Source organism: Mauremys mutica, chromosome 3, assembly GCF_020497125.1.
Source record: "Mauremys mutica isolate MM-2020 ecotype Southern chromosome 3, ASM2049712v1, whole genome shotgun sequence".
Lineage (NCBI taxonomy): Eukaryota > Metazoa > Chordata > Testudines > Geoemydidae > Mauremys > Mauremys mutica.
Window position 1 is genome coordinate 2,634,496 of NC_059074.1, and position 20,951 is coordinate 2,655,446.

Here is a 20,951-nt window from a genome sequence, read left to right on the forward strand (position 1 = left end):
GCCAGTTACCAGCAGGGACATGAGTCTGTTACAGAAATCATTTATACACAGTGTAGTTGCAGCCCTGCTGGTCCCAGGATAGGACAGAGACTCCAGGTGGGTTAGGGAATATCTTTTATTGGATCAACTTCTGTGGGTGAGAAAAACAAGCTTTTGCGGTACACAGAGCTCTGGGAGGGAGAAAGCTTGTCTCTCTCACCAACAGGAGTTGCTCACATAACAGATATTATCTCGCTCAATACGTTTGGTCAAGCAGTTCCCACTTAGCCAGTACTTTACTGACCCGTTCAAAGGATGCCACTAGCCTCGCTGGAAGGGAGCTGCTTGGAGCCGGTCCGGTCATGATCTTCCAAGCATTTTGTTCTGTTAATGATCATTTCAACCAAATCCCCATGTACGGAGGTGAGGCGGGCTGGCTTGTAATTCCCTGAACCAGCTCTAGCGCATTATCTGAAATGATGAAATATTTTGCTACTCTCAAATCCGGTGGCACAGCGGCTGGATTGAAGGAGGTTGCAGATTTTTGTCTGTACCCGGGGAGGGAGCATCCGGGCCTAGGGCCAGAGGACTTTTTAAATTCTCCGTTTGCTCCAGGTGCTCAGCCCCCGATCGTGCTGCATTTGTACTAGCGGAAGGGAGCAGCTCTTCCCAAGCCGGCAGCGGGACAGCAACGGGGACGGGGGGAGACGTCCTTGTCTTTCTTAACTGCTCCCTTGAACTGTGGCTACAGGCTCCCGGCTGCTGGGGCAGCCACAGGATCCTCCGCCGGGAGCCGGGCCCTGGCTGCGGGAGCGGCCCGGGATTCCCGGACACCGGAGTCACGGGGGCCCGGCTGGAGCCAACGAGACAGAAACCGAGAATCCGCCTCTCCCGGAAGCGGCGGGGGGGGGGGGCTCTGCCTTGATCGCCTCAGGCAGCAACCTGCAGCCCCCGGCCCCGCCGGTAACCCCCGGGCCTGGCCCCGTCCCCTCCCCCGCCGGTAACCCCGGGCCCCCCTCTGCCCCCCCTCCCCCCGCCGGTAACCCCCGGGCCTGGCCCCGCCCCCTCCCCCGCCGGTAACCCCCGGCCCCGCTCCGCCCACCTCCCCCCGCCGGTAACACCCAGACCTGGCCCCGTCCCCTCCCCCCGCCGGTAACCCCGGGCCCCGCTCCGCCTCCCCCTCCCCCCGCCGGTAACCCCCCGGCCTGGCCCCGCCGGTAACCCCCGGGCCTGGCCCCGTCCCCTCCCCCGCCGGTAACCCCGGGCCCCGCTCTGCCCCCCCTCCCCCCGCCGGTAACCCCCGGGCCTGGCCCCGCCCCCTCCCCCGCCGGTAACCCCCGGCCCCGCTCCGCCCCCCTCCCCCCGCCGGTAACACCCAGACCTGGCCCCGTCCCCCTCCCCCCGCCGGTAACCCCCGGCCCCGCTCTGCCCCCCCTCCCCCCGCCGGTAACCCCCGGGCCTGGCCCCGTCCCCTCCCCCCGCCGGTAACCCCCGGCCCTGCCCCGCCCCTCCCCCCGCCGGTAACCCCCGGCCCCGCTCTGCCCCCCCTCCCCCCGCCGGTAACCCCCGGGCCTGGCCCCGTCCCCTCCCCCCGCCGGTAACCCCCGGCCCTGCCCCGCCCCTCCCCCCGCCGGTAACCCCCGGCCCTGCCCCGCCCCTCCCCCCGCCGGTAACCCCCGGGCCTGGCCCCGTCCCCTCCCCCGCCGGTAACACCCGGGCCTGGCCCCGCCCCCCTCCCCCGCCGGTAACCCCGGGCCCCGCTCCGCCCCCCCGCCCCCCGCCGGTAACCCCCGGCCCCGCTCCGCCCCCGCCGGTAACCCCCGGCCCCGCTCCGCCCCCGCCGGTAACCCCCGGGCCCCGCTCCGCCCCCCCGCCCCCCGCCGGGACCCCCCGGCCCCGCTCCGCCCCCCGCCGGTAACCCCCGGCCCCGCCCCGCCCCCGCCGGTAACCCCCGGGCCTGGCCCCGCCCCCCTCCCCCCGCCAGTAACACCGGGCCCGGCCCCGCCCCCCCGCTCCCGCCACGCGGGTGTGGGCGCGCCGATGACGTCACCGCCATCCCCGCGAGGGGCCCTGGGGCTCCCATCGTGCCCTGCGGCCGGAAGCGGAAGTGGGGCCGGAGCCACCGGCCGCTCCGAGCCGCGGGGCCCATGAGCGGCGAGGGCGGCGCGGCGGGGCCGGAGCTGGGGGCGGGGAGGCGGCCGGGCTGGAGCCGGACACGATGCCCCGCCGGAAGCAGCGACACCCGCAGCCCGTGAAAGGTGGGGGGGGTCCGGGGGGGGCGGTAATTCCCGGGGGGGGCGCTGGGGGGTAGCAGAGCGGGGGAGGCGCTGGGGTTAGGGGGTAGGGGAGCCGCCTGGGGGGGAGGAGGAGGAGGGGGCTGGGGCTGGGGGGTAGCAGGGTGGGGTGGGGGCTGGGGCTGGGGGGTAGCAGGGCGGGGGTGGGGGCTGGGGGGTAGCAGGGTGGGGTGGGGGCTGGGGGCTAGCAGAGCGGGGGTGGGGGCTAGCAGGGCGGGGGTGGGGGCTGGGGGGTAGCAGAGTGGGGGCGGGGCTAGGGGGTAGCAGGGTGGGGGCGGGGCTAGGGGGTAGCAGGGTGGGGTGGGGGCTGGGGCTTGGGGGTAGCAGGGGGTGGGGGGGGCTGGGGCTGGGGGGTAGCAGAGCAGGGGTGGGGGCTAGGGGGTAGCAGGGTGGGGGCTAGGGGGTAGCAGAGCGGGGGTGGGGGCTGGGGGGTAGCAGAGCGGGGGTGGGGGCTGGGGGGTAGCAGGGCGGGGGCGGGGCTAGGGGGTAGCAGGGTGGGGTGGGGGCTGGGGGGTAGCAGAGTGGGGGCTGGGGGGTAGCAGGGCGGGGGTGGGGGCTGGGGGGTAGCAGAGTGGGGGCTGGGGGGTAGCAGGGTGGGGTGGGGGCTGGGGGCTAGCAGAGCGGGGGGGGGGGCTAGCAGGGCGGGGGTGGGGGCTGGGGGGTAGCAGAGTGGGGGCGGGGCTAGGGGGTAGCATGGTGGGGTGGGGGCTGGGGCTGGGGGGTAGCAGGGTGGGGTGGGGGCTGGGGCTGGGGGGTAGCAGGGTGGGGTGGGGGCTGGGGGGTAGCAGAGCAGGGGTGGGGGCTAGGGGGTAGCAGGGTGGGGGCTAGGGGGTAGCAGAGTGGGGGTGGGGGCTGGGGCTGGGGGGTAGCAGAGTGGGGGTGGGGGCTGGGGGGTAGCAGAGTGGGGGTGGGGGCTGGGGGGTAGCAGGGTGGGGGCTGGGGGGTAGCAGGGCGGGGGTGGGGGCTGGGGGGTAGCAGAGCAGCCCGGACGTGGGGGGTGTTAGTGTCCCCGGCTGTAACATCCGTGCAGCCAAGTGCCGCGCTGCTGGTCCCAGGGGGGAGTCTGGACACCAAGCTCCAGGTGCTGCAGGGGAGCCCAAGGATCGCAGCCCAGGGGTGCCCAGAGGTGCTGTGTGTCCATAGCAGTCGGACGCTGGGAGGCAGCCCCCAGACCCTGGCGCATTCAGCTTTCGGTGGTGCCCGTTTCCCTTGCACTGGCGTCTGTCGAGGTGGAGAAGACGCTGTGGCGTCTGTAGGAAGCTGCCCACAGGGACGTCCCTGCTCCATTCTGAGGAGCCTGTGGCGATGATTCCCCTGCTGCTCTCCGTGCCCTCGCACCAGCTCTCGGCAAGTCGTAGACTCTCAGGGTTGGAAGGGACCTCAGGAGGTGTCTAGTCCCACCCCCAAGTCGCACGAGTGTAGGTCATAGCCTCGCTGCAGTAGCTCGGGCACAGCTGAAATGGCTGGGCAGGTACTTGGCACAGCCAGGCCGTGCCTCTGCTGCCGCCACCCAGGCTGCTGCAGCCACACGGCTGTTGATACTCGCACTTGTTCGCTGAGCGCCTGAGCAAGGGCATCGCAGCCTTAGCTGGTGATGCAGCCATAGCCTGGGATAGAGCCCTTGTGCGGGGGGGGATAGGTGGGCAGCTCCCTAGCGCTGGTAGAGAAGCCGTGTGAGCGGTTCCTTTCAGGCAGCAGAATCTCTGATTTCTTCCCATTCTTAGCAGGTGGGGAGTAGCCATCGGGGAAGCCGTTCTTCCTCCCTTCCCGGTGAAATGTACAAGGCAGATGGCTCCAGGCTCCTCTCCTGAAGGTCTCCACGTGGCGGGGGGACGAGCAGGAAAGGGTGTGTGGCATGGCAGAACCCAAGATCTGACTGAGCACCAGTGGGCTTTGGTGGAATAACTTGCATGGACAGGGTGCCGTCCTGGGAGCCAGTCTGTGCTCTGCCAAGGGCTCCCTGTGGGGCTCTGGGCCAGTGGCTTTGGGTTTCAGTTCCCCACCAGCACCACGGGAGCGAGAGGGTGAAGGCTGGAAAGCTGGCGAGGCTCAGGGGCCGCAGACACTGGGCCAGGTCAGGACTGCAGATAGTCCAGTTGCCATGCAGTGGGGCGAAAGCTGCACGTCCCACGCAAGCCAGCGCACTCTCTCCCAACAGCCAGCTGTGCTCAGCGTCCCCTGGACTGCACTGACAACTCCCTGGCAAAATGAAACCTAATCTGGTCGCCTGAGTCTCCTGCCAGCGTAGCTGCTTGTCTGCAGAGGCGTTGGGCTTTGGGGACAGAGCTTGCGGGTTTCCCCCACCCTGGTGGGACCAGCAACGCTAATTGTGTGTAGGAGGTCGCGGTGCTGGCTAGGCCCTTAGCTGTCACTGGCTAGCTGCGAAGCCACGGCCTGAGTGCGGGGGTGTGCCTGGACCTTTTAATGCAGTGCTTCTGCCCTGCAGAGTGGCCTGAGGGCATCGGTGTGCTCCACCATGCAGGCCTGGCTGGCTGGCTCCTCTACCGGCTGTCAGTGCTTCTCCAATCCCCTCGGGCCTCATTTTCTCTTCACGCACGAAGCGGGTGTGAAGTCCCTGCTGCACAGGGAAAAGGAGGTGCCCCAGTCTTCCCTTGTCTTGCCTCGCTCCCCTGCGTGTCGTGGGAGCTCTGATCCAGGACGCTGAAGGCAGCCTGAGCAGGGGCATCGGGACCGAGGGGTTCACCTTTCCCCCGTGCTGTAGGATGGGGGGCTCGGAGGGCACTTCACATGCAGCTGGTAGCATGTGGAGGACTCTCCCTGGAGCCACAGCCTAAGCCCCGGCTCCCCATGTGGCTGGGCCCAGCTCTGGCTCCAGACGCTAGTGGTAACGTCCGTTCCCCATGCCTCCCATGGCTGTGCAGCAGAAAGAAGAGTCCTCAGCCCGTGATAGCACGTTTCCTTGTGCCCCAGCAGTAACTGGCTGGCGCTCCGTGTGTTGCAGTGGACACTGAAGACACTCTCGAGGAGACGCCAGGAGGGGGTCTGGTGCTGCAGAGTGACCTGCTGCTGGGCCAGGACCTGGAGTTTGAGGACAGCAGCGACAGGATCATGGGCTTTGAGAAAGATTTGGAAGGTTTGTCTATGGGCTGTGCGTGTTTTCCAGAGGGACCCTGCGGTGAAGGGGGAGGCTCCTCCATTGGAGCTGGGTGAGAGCAGCTCTCCGCTAGATCCCAGCGTGGGGCCTGCACTCCGGAGTGGCTGGGGTCTCTACTGGGCACTAGGAGGCTGGTAGTCCAGGCGGCAGCAGCAGCTGTTGCTGGTTTGGGGGGCAGAAGTGGGAGAGGGAGCTGGCCCTGTGCTCAGGGTTTTGGGGAGGAAGTTGGTCCTGGGGCCCTGGCACAGGCCCCTCCATGCAGTCACCTCCATCCCGAGCAGGATGGGGAGCCTCTGTGTTTCCCAACAGCAACTGCTAGGGCTTCTGTGAGCCCCCTGGGGCCATAAGGGCGCATTGCCCGCAGGACCCAGCACCCCTGTGTGTGTCCCGAGGCTCTGGGTGGGGAGAGGCCGGGCAGGGCATGTGCCTCACCCACCCTTGGCTACATTGACTTGTATCTGCCATCGTGCTGCCCAGGTGCCTGATTAGCTGGGACCCTGGGACCCGTGCGGAGGCAGGGCGGGCGCTTGCCTAGTCGGGTGAGAGATGGATGGGGTGGGTCTGACTCCTCGCTCTGGGCTTGTGTACTGTCATGTGGGGGTTCCACTCCCTCGGAGGTGGCCTGGATTCCTGTGGGACAAGCGCACGACTGTTGAGCTCTGTGCAGAGGAAACGGGTTGGGTGGGGGGCCGAGCTGCCTGGCCTCTGTTTGTCACTGTGAAAAGCACAGGCAAGTCCAGAGAGAGCCCACGGGAGCGCGTGGACGAAGTCAAGACATGAGAGCTACAGTCACCTGGGCACCCTTCATGCCCATAACTAGGGACGGTGTTGCCTGTGGCTGCTGGGCCGTGGCAAGTTCGCTAGGCAGGGCTGTGGGGAAGATTGGTCTGAGGCTGCTACAATTGACGTGTCAGGTGGCAGAGCCAGGAGTGTGCTGGTGGAGGAGCCCCGGATGGGACAGGCCCCAAAGATCTGGATTCTCTTCCTGCCCTGGGGCTGCAGGCAATGACCTTCGGGGGTTTTCTCCCCTAGTGTGTGTGCGCTGCGCTCACCAGGGTTGGCCACACAGGTGTCGTGCATCTACCTTGGGCATCTGCACCGGCACAGCTACATCAATGCAGAGAACCCAGCATAGATCAGCCAGGAGCCTGACTGGGCGGGGGGTGGTGGTGGTGAAGGAATGCTTGCTGGGCTCCAAGACGCCAGGAGGCAGGCAGTCATTCCAGGTCTGGATGGTGTGCAGTAAACCACCCTCCTCTCTTCCCACCTGCACCCAACTCCCCCAGACCTGCCCCAAGCGGAGTCCTGGCCTGAAAAGAGAATCCCTGAGAGTGCAGCTGGAGCTGTTGAGCTGGCGTGGAAGATGCGCGGCCTTATAAAACCTTAGATGATAGATGGATTCCTGGCTTCTCAGAGCTGCGCCTCCCAGCTGCACGTTTGTAATGTATGTTTTAAATGAAGTGATGTCTGTGCACCAAGCAGAACTCCCTGGCCCTGGCATCCTCGCAGGGCCCTGCCAGGCATCAATGGGAGCCTGGAGCAACAGGTGTCATTTCAACAACACCGCCAAATGCAAGGTTGTCTCTCTAGCAGCACAGAGCGTCGTCCTGCTCACGAGCCAGAGGAACTTCCCGGAAAGCAGTGACTCAGGAAAGGACTCGTGGGCCAGCTGAACGTCGGCTCCCAGGACCACGCTGCAGCGAAGAGGCTAAACGTGATCCTCGGATGTATAAACAGGCAGGTGGTGTTACCTCTGTATGTGGCATTAGTGAAACCGTTGCTGGATGCTGCGTCCACACTGCAAACAGGATATCGATGAATTGGAAGGGGTTCTGCGAAGAGCCATTTGAGATCTGGAAAGCCTGCTTTGCAGCGAGAGACTGACGAAGCTCGTTTATTTAGCTCAACCAAGGGAAAGTGAAGAGGTGACTTGGAGCGTGACCTGGAAGGATTCTCCTAGCAGACGGCTCTTCAGTCTGGCAGACAAAGGCAGGCTGGGAGCTGAAACTGGAGAAATTCAGCCTGGAAATAAGGTGCAGATGTTTCCCAGTGAGGGGGATTAACTGTGGGTAGGGTGACCAGACGTCCCGATATTTAATCGGTTGGGATGCAAATTGCCCTCCGGCGCACAGGCAGAGGGGTCTCACACACACACACCCCCACCCCAACTCCACCCCGGCCCTGCCCTGACTACACCCCTCCCTTCCCAAATCCCTGCCCTGGCCCTGCCCCCTCACTGCCCTATTGGATCCCTCCCCAACTCCCCGCCTCTTCCCCACCGCATTCCTCCCCCTCCCTCCCAGGCTTGCGCTAATCAGCTGTATGGCGACGCAAGCGCAGGAGGGAGGGGGGAGAAGCAGGATGCGGCAGCCAGCTCGGGAGGTGGAGGCAGAGCGAAGGCGAGCGGGGGGGGGGGGGGGGGGGGAGAGCTGCCGGTGGGTGCTCAGCCCCCACCAATTTTTCCTATGCTCCAGCGGCTCTTGGTGTTTGTTGCTCTGCTGGTACCCCCCCCCCCCACTCCCACCCCCCGCATCCCGATATTTCACATCTCTCATCTGGTCACCCTAACTGTGGGACATCTGGCCAGGGGTGTGGGGGATTCTCCAGCCCTGGGGGAAGTTAGAAGATTGGGCACTCTTGTTTTTTGAAGATCTGCTCTGGCTCAGCCAACAGTTCTGGGCTTGATGCAAGAGTCCCTGGAGGAGGGACAGTGGCCGGTTCTGCAGGTGGTCACACTTGCTGCCTGCAATGGCCTTAGCAGTCTGAGCTCCAATCAGCAGAGTGATGTTTCTGGAGGAGTCTCCATTACCCCAGCAGTGAAGATCTCTGCAGAGATGTCATTTAGGCGGGTGGCCATAAGAGACCACGTGTCCCTGTGGATGGGGCCCTGAGCCGGCAGCCTGGATGTCTTCCTGCCTCTGTCACTGACCTGTGGCAAGTCCCGCACTCTGCACCTCCCTGCCCCTATCTGCAGACAGGATAGCGGCCCTGACTTCTGCAGAGCACTCCAAGGTCTCTGCGGGTTAGTGGCGCAGAGGCTGGGCCGTGTGCTCAGCTGGGTGTGGTGATCGGGCGTGCACTGCGTGCCCGTCTGGCTGTTGGCCCCGCCCTGCAGCTCTGTCACCTCCTGGTGTTCGCTAGCCCTCGGCATAGGGCCGTGTGCTCTTGGCTTGGCTCGGCTCATTGCCAAGCACTACGTGGGCTCCCAGTGCAGTGGGGGAGAGGAGAGGAGAGGAGAGCTCGGCACTGGCACAAGGACTGGGCCCTCCGTACTAAACAGCGCAGGAGCCTTGGCAGGTTCCCCAGAGCTGTCCCTCGGCCTGCCCTGGTCAGATCCCGCGAGCGCTGCTGCTGTGCGAGTGGGCCTGTTCTCCAGCCTGCTCCTGGACCCACAGCGGTTCACGTGTCGGTCCCTGCAGCACATAGGCTCTTTCCAGGATGGCCACAGAGGATGCAGAGCTCTCTCGTTGGAAGGGACCATTGTGATCATCTAGTTTGACCTCCTGCATCACGCAGGTCAGAGAACCCGCCCAATGAGTCCCACCTTGGGCCCAGAACTTCCAGCAGAGCTAGAGCGGCGCCTAAAAACGTCAAGGGCTGGAGAAGCCACCGCAGCCCTCGGCCGGTTGTTCCAGTGGAGCATCCCGCTGGGAGCACGTGGTCAGTTAGGGGTCAGAGTAGATGCAAGTCCTGTGCTGACTCTACTCTCAGGACAGTGCCCTGAGCTGTAACTCTCTGTCCCTGGATGCAGGAGTGTATGTTTGGCTGGGTTAGTGAGCCCAGCTTCGCAAGCAGTTCCAATTGCTCGCTATGTTTGACCTGCCGCCGTCATTTAGCGACCTGCTTTGACCCCTCTGCCAGGGTGGGCATTGTCCATGAAGGCAGCCCCTCTTCGTGTTATTCATTTGTGTTCCCATCGTGCCTAGGACCAGGCTCCCATTGTGCAAGGGGCTGTCCCAAGGCGCTGGCTGCCTTAGACAAGACGTGGACACGAGCAAAGGTGGGGGGCCGGGGGAACAGTGCAGCGGTATTGGTCAGCATGATGGGCAGTGGGCTGAGCCCACCAGCAGGCTCCCCTTTGTCAGGCTTTCGTAGGCCTCAGAGAAAAGCGGGTGCTGAAGCAGGGTCATGAGTTTAGTGGAACTTTGCAGGGAACCCCCCAAGGGAGAGGCAGCCAGGCAGAAAACACTGGGGTGCTTGTTTAAAATGTAACCAGTGGGTGCTAGTGCTTGGTCAGCTGCAGGAGTCGGCCTTCGATTGAGAGAGCGCGAAATGGCTTGTCTTTGCTTTCTAGGCCCTGCACAGATGGCTTGGTGCGCTAGAGAAGGGGGAGCCAGTGGAGGGGTTTAGAGAGGGGTGACATGGTCAGAGTGCCCCAGACTAGGACAGAGATCTTTGCAGCAGAATTCTGAATGGGCCTGAGTGGGACATGGCTGCCTTTGTGAAGGCCAGAGGGCAGGATGCTGCAGTAAGTGAGATGTGAGCCTGGCGGAAGGTTTTAGTTGGGTGGCTGGACAGATTAGGTTGGGTCCAAGAGCTATTGTGCAGAAAGAATTGGCAAGATTTAGACACCGCCTGCAAGTGAGGGCCTGGAACGAGGTCTGAGTCGAAGACGATACTCAGGTGATGGGCCTGAGTGACAGCTGGATGGTGGAGGAGTCCTCAGCGATCGAGATAGGAGGTAGCAGGCAGGTGACATGGGGAAGATTAAGAAGCTCTGTCTTAGCTGTGTTGCACTTCAGCTGATGGCTCAGCATCCACGAGGAGACACCAGCAAGACAGGACATGGTTGTAGTTTGGCAGCAGGAGACAGGCTTGGAGTAGAAGTAGATAAGGTGTGCGGGGAGAAGAGCAGGGGACCAAGGACAGAGCCCTGTGGAACCCCCACGGAAAGAGAAGAGGATCCTCCAAAGGATGTGCTGAAGGAGCAACTGGAGCAGTAGGAGAACCAGGAGAGGAGAGAGTCATGGAAACCAAGGCAAGACAAGGCTGCAAGCGGAGGAGCATGGTCAGCAGTATGAAAGGCAGCTAACAGCTCAAGGAGGGTGAGGATGGAGCGCTGGTTCTGAGCTTTGGCTAGGGAGAGGTCATCAGAGATTTCAGCAAAGCAGTTTCAGTGGAGAGTGAGGGATGGAAGCAAGGTCAGAGAGGATCTCGGATGGAGTTGAGGAGAGGAACTCCAGACTGATATTGTAGAAAGTGAACATAAGAACGGCCAGACTGGGTCTGAGAGAAATAGTGGCCAGTGAGAGATGCTCCAGAGGGAATGAACAGAACAGAGCAGTTATTGAGTGATCTATCCCCTGTCGTCCAGTCTCTCTTTTTTTTTTTTAATTGGAGATACACCAATCTCCTAGAACTGGAAGGGACCTTGAAAGGTCATTGAGTCCAGCCCCTGCCTTCACTAGCAGGACCAAGTACTGATTTTGCCCCAGATCCCTAAATGGCCCCCTCAAGGACTGAACTTAAACCCTGGGTTTAGCAGGCCAATGCTCAAACCACTGAGTTAGCCCTCCCCCCCTGTCCCAGTTAGAGGGTTAGGGACACTACTCCCCGTGGAATTCTGTGCCAAAAAAATAAAAATTCTGCATGCAATATTTTAAAATTCTGCATCTTTTATTTGTCAAAATAACACAATATAATCATGCCAGCTTCAATTATTTTGGTAATTTATTTCAAAATACCTGTCAGCAAGTATGTCTGTAACAATACTGACAACAAAAAAGACTCAGGAAATGTTTTTTGACAAATAGATTCCTTACTAGGCACATTAATACAGACCTTTGAATAATAATTCATTTAAACTGCAACACAGACCCGTATTTCCCCCACCCCTCCGAAGCAGTGCAAAGGCCGGGGGGAGTCGGGGTAACGGAGGAGCTGAGGGAGAAGGAAGTAATTGCTGGGCAGGGGCCTGGGAGTGAACCTGGAGGGTTGTTAGGTGTGGGTGGGAGACGTATGGAACAGGGTTGTTTTGTTTTTTTTTTGGCAGGGTGGGAGAGGTTGTTCAGGAGTTGGGGGGCCTTCCCATGCAGACCCTGGCTGACCCCCACCTCTCCCATTCAGACAGGCACATCTGCCCCATACACCTCCTCTCCCCCATGTGTTTCTACACCCCCACTTGGCCACTGCTCCCCCCATCCCCATGTGTCCCTGCACCCCACTCAGCCATCTCCTCCCCCCCCCCCCCCATTCCCAGGTATCCCCACACTCCCACTCCCATTCTGCCCCTGGCTCAATGCTGTCCCCTCACTGGCTTTGTGCCCCCTCCCTTGTTTGTCCCGTCCCCCCGGCCCTTCTGAACCCAGTCTGTGACGTGCCCCACTCTGGTCATCCTCCCCTATGTCCTGTTTCCCCTCACCTGGCCCCGCAGGCAAGGTGCTGTAAGAAGGCAGCTACTGCCCCCTCCCTCTCTACAGCTCCTTACTCCAGCCCAGAGCCAGCTGCCCTCTCTTCTGGTGCCACAGCAGCCCCTGGTGGGCAAAAGGTGTAACTGCAGCACCTCCCCTGCTGAATCTGATTTTAGGCGTGAGGGGATCTGCAGGGGACATAATATCCGGGTTGGAAGGGACCTCAAGAGGCATCTAGTCCAACCCCCTGCTCAAAGCAGGACCAATCCCCAACTAAATCATCCCAGCCAGGGCTTTGTCAAGCCTGACCTTAAAAACCTCTAAGGAAAGAGGAGAAAGAGGGGAGGGATAGCTCAGTGGTTTGAGCATTGGCCTGTCAAACCCAGGGTTGTGAGTTCAATCCTTGAGGGAGCCCTTTAGGGATCTGGGGCAAAAATCTGTCTGGGGTTTGGTCCTGCTTTGAGCAGGGGGTTGGACTAGATGACCTTCTGAGGTCCCTTCCAACCCTGATATTCTGTGATTCCACCACCTCCCTAGGGAACCCATTCCAGTGCTTCACCACCCTCCCAGTGAAAAGTGTTTCCCAATATCCAACCTAAACCTCCCCCACTGCAACTTGACACCATTGCTCCTTGTTCTGTCATCTGCCACCACTGAGAACAGCCGAGCTCCATCCTCTTTGGAACCCCCTTTCAGGTAGTTGAAGGCTGCTATCAAATCCCCCATAACTCTTCTCTTCTGCAGACTAAACAAGCCCAGTTCCCTCAGCCTCTCCTCATAAGTAGGGGGCTGGGGCACATGAATCATTTTTGTTGCCCTCCGCTGGACTCTCTCCAATTTGTCCACATCCTTCTGTAGTGGGGGGCCCAAAACTGGACGCAGTACTCCAGCTGTGTCCTCATTGGTGCCGAATAGAGGGGAATATTCACTTCCCTTGATCTGCTGGTAATGCTTCTGCTATTGCAGCCCAATATGTCGTTGCCCCTCTTGGCTACAAGGGCACCCTGCTGACTCCTATCCAGCTTCTCGTCCACCGTAACCCCTAGGTCCTTTTCTGCACAACTGCTGCCTAGCCACGCGGTCCCTAGTCTGTAGCAGTGCATGGGATTCTTCCTTCCTAAGTGCAGGACTCTGCACTTGTCCTTCTGCACATGCACAGTGGCGCAGAATTCCTCCTGGAGTAGGACACCTGGAGCATGCGGTTCCATCCTTGACTATTTCGGCTTATAGCTGTTAGTGGACCTATTGTTTGTGAACTTATCTAATTATTTATGAACCAGTTAGACTTTTGGCCTTCACAGCATCCCTTGGCAATGAGTTCCACAGGCTGACTGTGCATCGTGTGAAGAAATACTTCCTTAGGTTTGTTTTAAACCTGCTGCCTATGAATTTCATTCGGTGACCCCCCAGTTCTTGTTATGTGAAGGAGTAAATAACACTTCCTTGTTCAATTTCTGCACACCGGTCATGATTTTATAGACCTCTGTCATATCGCCCCTTAGTCGTCTCTTTTCCAAGCTGAAAAGTCCCAGTCTTATTAATCTCTCCTCATGTGGAAGCTGTTCCATACCCCTCATAATTTTTCCTGCCTTTCTATCTACTTTTTCAAATTCCAATATATCTTTTTTTTTTTTTTTTTTTTTGAGCTGGGGAAACCAGAACTGCTCGCAGTATTCAAGGTATGGCTGGACCGTGGATTTATACAGTGGCATTATAATATTTATTGGCTGATTATCTACCCCTTTCCTTTTGGTTCCTACCATTCTGTTCACTTTTTTGGCTGCTGCTGCACTTTGAGCCGATATTTTCAGAGAACTGTCCACAAAGCCCTCAAGATCTTTCTTGAGTAGTAACAGCTGATTTAGACCCCATCAATGTGTATGTAGAGTTCAGATTAGTTTCCACTGTGCATTACTTTGTATTTATCAACTCTGAATTTCATCTGACATTTTGTTGCCCAGTCGCCCAGTTTTGTAAGACCCCTTTGGAGCTCCTCACAGCCTGCTTCGGACTTAACTATCTTGAGTCGTTTTGTATCGTTTACCCCTTTCTCCAGATCATTTACGAATATGCTGAACAGCTGGTCCCAGTACAGACCCCTGGGGACCCTGCTATTTACCTCTCTCCACTGTCAAAATTGACCATTTATTCTTGCCCCTTGTTTCCTGTTTTGTAACCAGTTACTGATCCACGAGACGACCTTCCCTCTTATCGTAGAATTATAGAGTCAGGGATAGAAGGGACTGCAAGAGTCATCTAGTCTAACCCCCTAATCTAATCCCATGTTTGCTTAAGAGCCATTGCTGAGGGATCTTCTCAACGGCTTTCTGAAAGTCCAAGTACACTCTATCCACTGGATCCCCCTTGTCCACATGCTTGTTGACCCCCTCGGATAATTCTATTTGGTGAGGCGGGATTTCCCTTTACAAAAACCATGTTGACTCTTCCTCCAACATATCCTGATCCTCTGTGTCTGATAATTCTGTTCTTTCCTATAGTTTCAACCAATTTGCCTGTTACTGAAGTCAGGTTTACCGGCCTCTAATTGCCAGGATTGTCTCTGGAGTCCTTTTTTAAAAATTGGCATCATATTAACTATCCTCCAGTCATCTGGTTCAAAGACTGACTTAAGCAATAGGTTACATACCACAGTTAGTTTTTTAATTTCACATTTGAGTTCCTTCAGAACTCTTGGGTGACACCATCTGGTCCTGGTGACCTATTCCTCTTTAATTTATCCATTTGTTCCAGAATCTTCTCCACTGACACCTCAATCTGGGACAGCTCCTCAGATTTGTCACCTAAAAAGAATGGCTCAAGAATGGGAATTTCCCTCAGGTGATCTGCAGTAAAGACTGAATTCCTGTAACTTGGACTTGTCATCCTTGAGTGCTCCATTAGCACCTCGATTGTCCGGTGGGCCTACTGCTTGTCTGGCAGGCCTCCTGCTTTTGATGTACTTAAAAAAACAAAAAACAGCAAAAATTTTTTTGGTCTTTTGCTAGTTGCTCTTCAGATTCTTTTTTTACCTGCCTAATTAAATTTTACACGACTTGCCAGAGTTTATCCTTCCTTTTTTCCTCAGTAAGATTTGACTTACAATATTTATGGGGTGTCTGTATCTTTGGCTGCTGCTTTGACTCTGTTTAGCAAAGATGGCATTCTCTTGTGGGGGTGGGGGGGGGTATACATATGGTTTGAGCCTCTGTCATGGGGGTGGTAAGAAGTTTCCATGCACTCTTGTGACTGCTCCTTTTATTTTCCACTTAACTCGCCACCTCCTTTTTGTGTAGTTCCCCTTTTTGAAGTTAAATTCTAGTGGGGGGGGGTTCTTTCGTATCTCCCTCCCCCCCCCGGAAGGATGTTCCATTTAATTACATTATGGTCACTATTGTCGAGCAGTTCCACTATATTCACAGCCTAGATCAGATCCTGTGCGCCGCCACGTAGGACAAAGGCCATGTCTCCACTACCGGCGGAACTGGCACTGCTGCAATTGGTGCAGTGCCGTCGATTTAGCGGGTCGGGTGAAGACATGCTGAGTTGATGGGCGAGCGCTCTCCTGGCAAGGTGTGCGCTCCTCCTCCCGAAGAGCAGAAGCTGCGTTAATGGGAGAGCATCTCCCGTCAACATGGCGCCGTGCAGACACCACTGTACGTTGACATGAGTTCAGTAACTTACGTAACCGAACTAGCGCGAGTTAGATCGACTTGCAGCCTTATGTAGAGCGGCGCTAGGGCAAGACTCGCTGCTGCCCCGGGGGTTCCAGGACTGGCTGCCCCAAGCACCCGTCATTAATGGCGTCTAGAAATGTTCTTTGCATCCTATCCTGACGTGACCTGTTCCCAGTCAGTAGGGGGATAGGTGAAGTCTCCCATTACTGCATTTTCTATTTTTACAGTCTCTCTAATCCCCATGAGCGTTTCCCAATCTCCAGCGCCATTCACGCAGCTTCTGTCCTACCAGGGTACAAAATGTATAGGGATTAGTGTTGCAGTGATTATCATCAGTCTGCCAAGTTTCCATGTTTCCTGTTATATCAGCCGCCTCATTTAGTACCAGGCACTCAGGTTCACCTATCTTACTAGTTAGACTTCGGGCATGTGTAAACAAGCACTTATAAAATTTGTCACTATTTAGTTGTCTGCCTTGTTGTGACGTCATTGAACGGGACACTTGCTCTCTCGTTTGACTCCTGCCTGCACTTTATCAATTGCTGTCCTTTCCCCTTTACTAGGCTACTCCCCTAAGCGATGCCTCTGTCCGAATCATGTGCTCCTCCACACCTCTCGGGTCTCCCCCAGCCCTAACTCCTCTATGACCTTTTTCATTTGACATGCTAGCAATCTGGTTCCAGTTTGGTGTAGGTGGAGCCTATCCTGCCTGTATAGGCTCCTCCTTCCCCAGTTCCTATCTAACCCCCTCCTCCCTACACCATCGTCAAATCCACACATTCAGACCCTGCAGTTCTGCCTGTCTGACTGGCCCTGCGCGTGGAACGGGAAGCATTTCAGAGAATGGCTCCCATGCAGGTCCCGGACTTCAATCTCTTGCTTAGCAGCCAACTTTGGCCTCCAGGATCTCTGTGCCGTCCTCCCCAGCACTGGGCCGTGAGCTCACTGATGGGGGGGAAACAGGTCTGGGGTGGTAGCTGGTGAGGCAAATGGGTTTTTAAGGGGGAGAAACTAAAGCCGGCTAGTCCTGGCTGGAGCCTGAGAGTGAGCACAAGGCAGATGAGGAGGCTGGAGGGGGTCACTGGAGTTAGAGGAAGAGAACAGACAGGAAACCTCTGCCTCTGTGATAGGGGATGGGCCCAGGGCTTGTATCCATTTTCTGGAACAAGCAGCGAGGCCCCATGCAGGGAGTTGCGGAGCTGGGCGGGCTTGAGGAGCCAGTGGCAGGCGCTTAGAAGGCAGCCTGGCATTCGGCTCTGTGGGAGAAGCAGTGCTGGCTGGGAAGATGGCATTTCCATGAGCCCACTGCTGCAAAGCTCGCTGGCCCAGTGTGCGCCTCTCTCAGGGCCTGGAGTGCAGCTGTCTGCAAGCCCTGTGCTCCCCTGGCCCAGGCTGCCAGCAGGACAGCATGGGGCACATGGGCATTGCCCCCGACTGCCATCTGTCCGGCTGGGGCACTGCCGGGATGGTTCTCTTGGCTCAGCTGTGCCCTTGCCATGGGGTGACCCTGCTGTGTGGGCGGTCAGTGCAGGTCCAGCCAGCCCCCTTGCCAGCTCTCATGCTGGTTTAATGGCCTCTGTGAGGGCCTGGCCAGCAGCTGTAGCAGGAACCACTGCAGTTCCACGGAGTGGGGGTCCGGTGTGGGCAGGCCCATCTGTTGGGAACTGGTGTCTGCTGGGGTGTCCTGTGCAAATGCCTCTGTGGCCTGCTGGTGGGCATGGCCCAAAGGGGAGGGGCTCATGGATGGCTATTCCTGGGGGCGGGGCGGGGGGCGCTCCTGCACTGGGACCAGTGCCCTTCAACACATTCATAAATGATGTGGGGGAAAAGGTGTAAACACTGAGGTGGCAAAGTCCAAAGCAAACTACAGAAAGCTCTCACAAAACTGGGTGACTGTACAACAAAATGGCAGGTGAAATTCCATGTTGATCAGTGCAAAGTGATGCACATTGGAAACCAGAATCCCAACGCTACATATACAATGATGGGGGCTAAATTAGCTGTTATCTTTTAAGAGAGAGACAGTGGAGTTATGGATAGTTCTCAGAAAACATCCGCTCAATGTGCCGCGGCAGACAGAGGCACACCGAACTTAGGAACCATTAGGAGAGGGCTGGATAATAAGACAGAAAATATCGTATTGCCTCTCTATAAATCTCTGGTTCGCCCACATCTTGAATCCTGGGTGCAGATGTCTCAAAAAAGAGAGATTGGAGTGGGAAAAGGTTCGGAAAAGAGCAACAAAAATTATTAGGGGTCTGGCACGGCTTCTCTTTGAGGAGAAATTAACAAGACTGGGACTTTTCAGCTTGGCAAAGAGACAACTAAGGGGGGGATATGATTGAGGTCTATAAAATCATGACTGGTGTGGAGACAGTAGATAAGGACGTGTTATTTACTCCTCCTCCTAACACAAGAACTAGGGGTCACCACATGGCAGCAGGTTTAAAACACACAAAAGGAAGTATTTCTTCACACAACACAGTCAGCCTGGGGATGCTGTGAAGGCCAAGACTATAACAGGGTTCAAAAAGAACAAGAAGTTCCTAGAGGACAGGTCCATCAATGGCTATTAGCCAACATGGTCAGGACGCAGCCCCACACGCTGGGTGTCCCCTCGCCTCTGGCTGCCAGATGCTGGGACTGAGGACAGGGTTGGCTCACTAGCTAATGGCTCAGTTCTATTCGTTCCCGGTAAAGCGTCTGGCTCTGGCCGCTGTCAGAAGACAGGACACTGGGCTGACCCGGCCTGGCCGTTCTTGTGTCCAGCCCAGAGGGGAGGGGCTGTGGGTGGCTGCTGGGGATGGGTGTTAGGTCCTGTGTGGCCTCTGCACTGACTGCTCCCCTCTCCCTGCGGCGTTTGCAGTGGACTCCCTGGTGGGGAAGATCTCCATCCCGGCCTACTCACTGAGCGACGACGACTACTCCTCCAGCTACCGGCAGCTGAGCGTGGAGAGTGACCCCGAGGAGGGGCGGGAGCCTGGCCCCCCAGCCCCGCCTTGCCCTCAGTGTGGCCTGCAGCTGGCCGTGCGCTTGGGGCAGAGCTGCCCGCAGTGTGCAGGGGCCGAGGAGGGCCGGGGCCAGCGTGTGCTCTACTCCTGCCAACTCTGCCCCTTCGCCTCCCACTACTCCAGCCACCTCAAGCGCCACATGAAGACCCACAACGGCGAGAAGCCTTTCAAGTGCCCACATTGCGACTACGCCTCGGCCCAGCTGGTGAACCTGACGCGGCACAAGCGCACGCACACGGGCGAGAGGCCCTACCGCTGCCAGGCCTGCAGCTTCGCCTGCAGCAGCCTGGGCAACCTGCGGCGCCATGAGCGCATCCACAGCCAGGACAAGCCCTTCCAGTGCAGCGCCTGCGACTACCGCTGCAACCAGAGCCGCAACCTCAAGCGCCACATGCTGAGCCATCGCCAGGCGGAGGAGGGGCCCTGCTGCCGGGACAAGGCCCAAGGTAGGGGGGCAGGACACACCCAGCACGTGGGCCGGAGCAGGCTGCTCCAGGGCAGCCTTGCTGGGCCAGCGAGGGCCGGGCTGCAGGGCCCTGGAAGGAGAAGCCAGTGTGGTCACTGGCCTCCAGTAAGGCTCCAGGGGCAGCTCCTGCTCTCTGAGGTCTGGGAGCCTGGGAGGAGTGGAGCTGTCTCTGGCCAAGTCTCAGGCCCAGCCTGCTCCCCACCCACTGTGCCCCAAACGCTCCATCAAGCAGCCGGCCCAGCCGCTCTGGCGACAAGCCCTGGCACTCGCTCTGGGGAGGAGATGTGTGCATTACCATGATTGCCATGGCCAGCGGCCGGCCGGGGAGCAGGGAACTCCCACCTGTGCTGGGTGGATTGAGTGAGGAGCATTGGAATTGGGGGGGGGGGGTTGCCTCTCCCCCACACACTAGATTTGTTCTATAGGTGATGGGGCAGGGGCGGGGGAAGGGAGGAGGGGGATGGACATGGCGGGCAGGGGAGGGAGGAGGTCCCCACCCCCAGTCTCACAGCTGCCCTGTCCTGCAGAGCCGCTGCTGCCGGAGCTGAGCCTGCGTGTGAGTGGTGCCCGCAGCCCCCTCCTGCCTGGCTGCACCCGCCTGCGGGGCGACGAGGCAGACGCCTTGCCGGAGCTGCTCTTTCCCTTCACCTGCCGCATGTGTGGGCTGGTGCTGGACGACGGCTTGGCGCAGGACGAGAGCCTGGTCGAGCAGATCTGCAGCCGCTGCAGCCTGGCCGTGCTGAGCGCTGAGCCGGGGGAGAGCCCCCCCGAGAGCAGCGCCAAGGGCTTCTCCTGCAGCCTGTGCTCCTTCGCCACACACTACCCCAACCACCTGGCCCGGCACATGAAGACGCACAGCGGCGAGAAGCCCTTCGCCTGCCCGCTCTGTCCCTACGCCTCCGCCCACCTGGACAACCTCAAGAGACACCAGCGGGTGCACACAGGCGAGCGGCCCTACAAGTGCCAGCTCTGCGACTACGCCTGTGGCAACCTGGCCAACCTCAAGCGTCACGGCCGCATCCACTCTGGCGACAAGCCCTTCCGCTGCGGCCTGTGCAGCTACCGCTGCAACCAGAGCATGAACCTCAAGCGCCACATGCTGCGCCACACGGGCGAGAAGCCCTTCCGCTGCCGCCACTGCCCCTACACCACCGGCCACTGGGACAACTACAAGCGCCACCAGAAGATCCACGGCCCTGCTGGTGAGGGCTGGGCCAGCCCCCCGAGTGCCAAGCCCCGGCTGGCCCTGCCGCCCCCGGCGGCCTCCCTGCACTAGGACCTGGGCCTGGCCCACCGCAGGCAGGCGCCTGGCGGGGGGAGGAGCGAGTGCCCGAGCAGCGGCTGGGGGGCAGGGCCCCCCCCTCAGACAGGCTGGGCCTGGGAAGCGGGAACTCAGAGCCACTGCTGCCCAGTAACCTGAGCTGGGGCCAGGGCCGGGCAATGGCTGCTGCCTTGCGGCCTCCCCCCACCCATGGAGTCTGAGCCCCCGGTAGGCACTAGAGGGCTGGCTTGGTGACCCCTCCTCTCTGTCATGGGAGGCTCAGGCCAAGCCACGCCCCAGCTGTGTGGAGCTGCTGTCAGGGGGAGGGAACAGACCCCCCCCCCAATCAGACACAGCTGTTCCCTGGGGCAGGTCTGCCTGGGCCGGCCCCACCCTGGAAATGGGGGTTCAGGGGCGAGGAGGCGGCGTGCCAGCCGGCCTCTGCCCAGGCAGCGCAAGGAAGCCTTGTCAGGGACCACGGACTGTGGCCCCTTCCCTCCGCCAGCACCCTCGGGTGCAGCAGGGAGGGAGGGGTGGGGGGGAGGCTGGCCTGGCCCCCCACCCCGGGGTGCATCTCAAGGCTGTGTAATTTATATTGTGTATAAAAGCATTAACGTCCATTTGGGTAGCTGGCTTCGCTCTTTGGGGTGCAGAGGCGCCTACCCGTGCCCAGGGGCTGTGAGCGAGACCGAGCCCCTCGGCCCTCAGGCACGGCCAGGAGCAGCTCAGGGGGCTCCAGCAAGGGGGTCGAGCAGCACCAATCCTGGCCCTGCCCGCGTGCAACGCCCTGTAAGTGCTGAT

At 59.4% G+C, this 20,951-nt stretch overlaps 1 protein-coding gene across 8 annotated transcripts; it reads left to right on the top strand.

The window, feature by feature from the left end:
• The first annotated feature begins 270 nt into the window (after positions 1 to 270).
• On the top strand, positions 271 to 20,947 carry ZNF513 (zinc finger protein 513). 8 transcript variants are annotated; one of them, XM_045011630.1, is made up of 5 exons: positions 286 to 402; positions 4,001 to 4,119; positions 5,236 to 5,367; positions 18,279 to 18,869; positions 19,417 to 20,947. In XM_045011630.1, the coding sequence occupies exons 2-5, from the start codon at positions 4,062 to 4,064 to the stop codon at positions 20,163 to 20,165; spliced, it is 1,530 nt and encodes a 509-aa protein (XP_044867565.1). In that variant the 5' UTR covers positions 286 to 402; positions 4,001 to 4,061; the 3' UTR covers positions 20,166 to 20,947. The 8 variants fall into 8 exon arrangements, with proteins under 8 accessions (XP_044867563.1, XP_044867565.1, XP_044867567.1 ...); XM_045011632.1 differs by having other exon boundaries at positions 387 to 402; positions 3,998 to 4,119; XM_045011629.1 differs by lacking the exon at positions 286 to 402 and adding an exon at positions 2,106 to 2,237 and having other exon boundaries at positions 19,417 to 20,946.
• Positions 20,948 to 20,951: the final 4 nt, after the last annotated feature.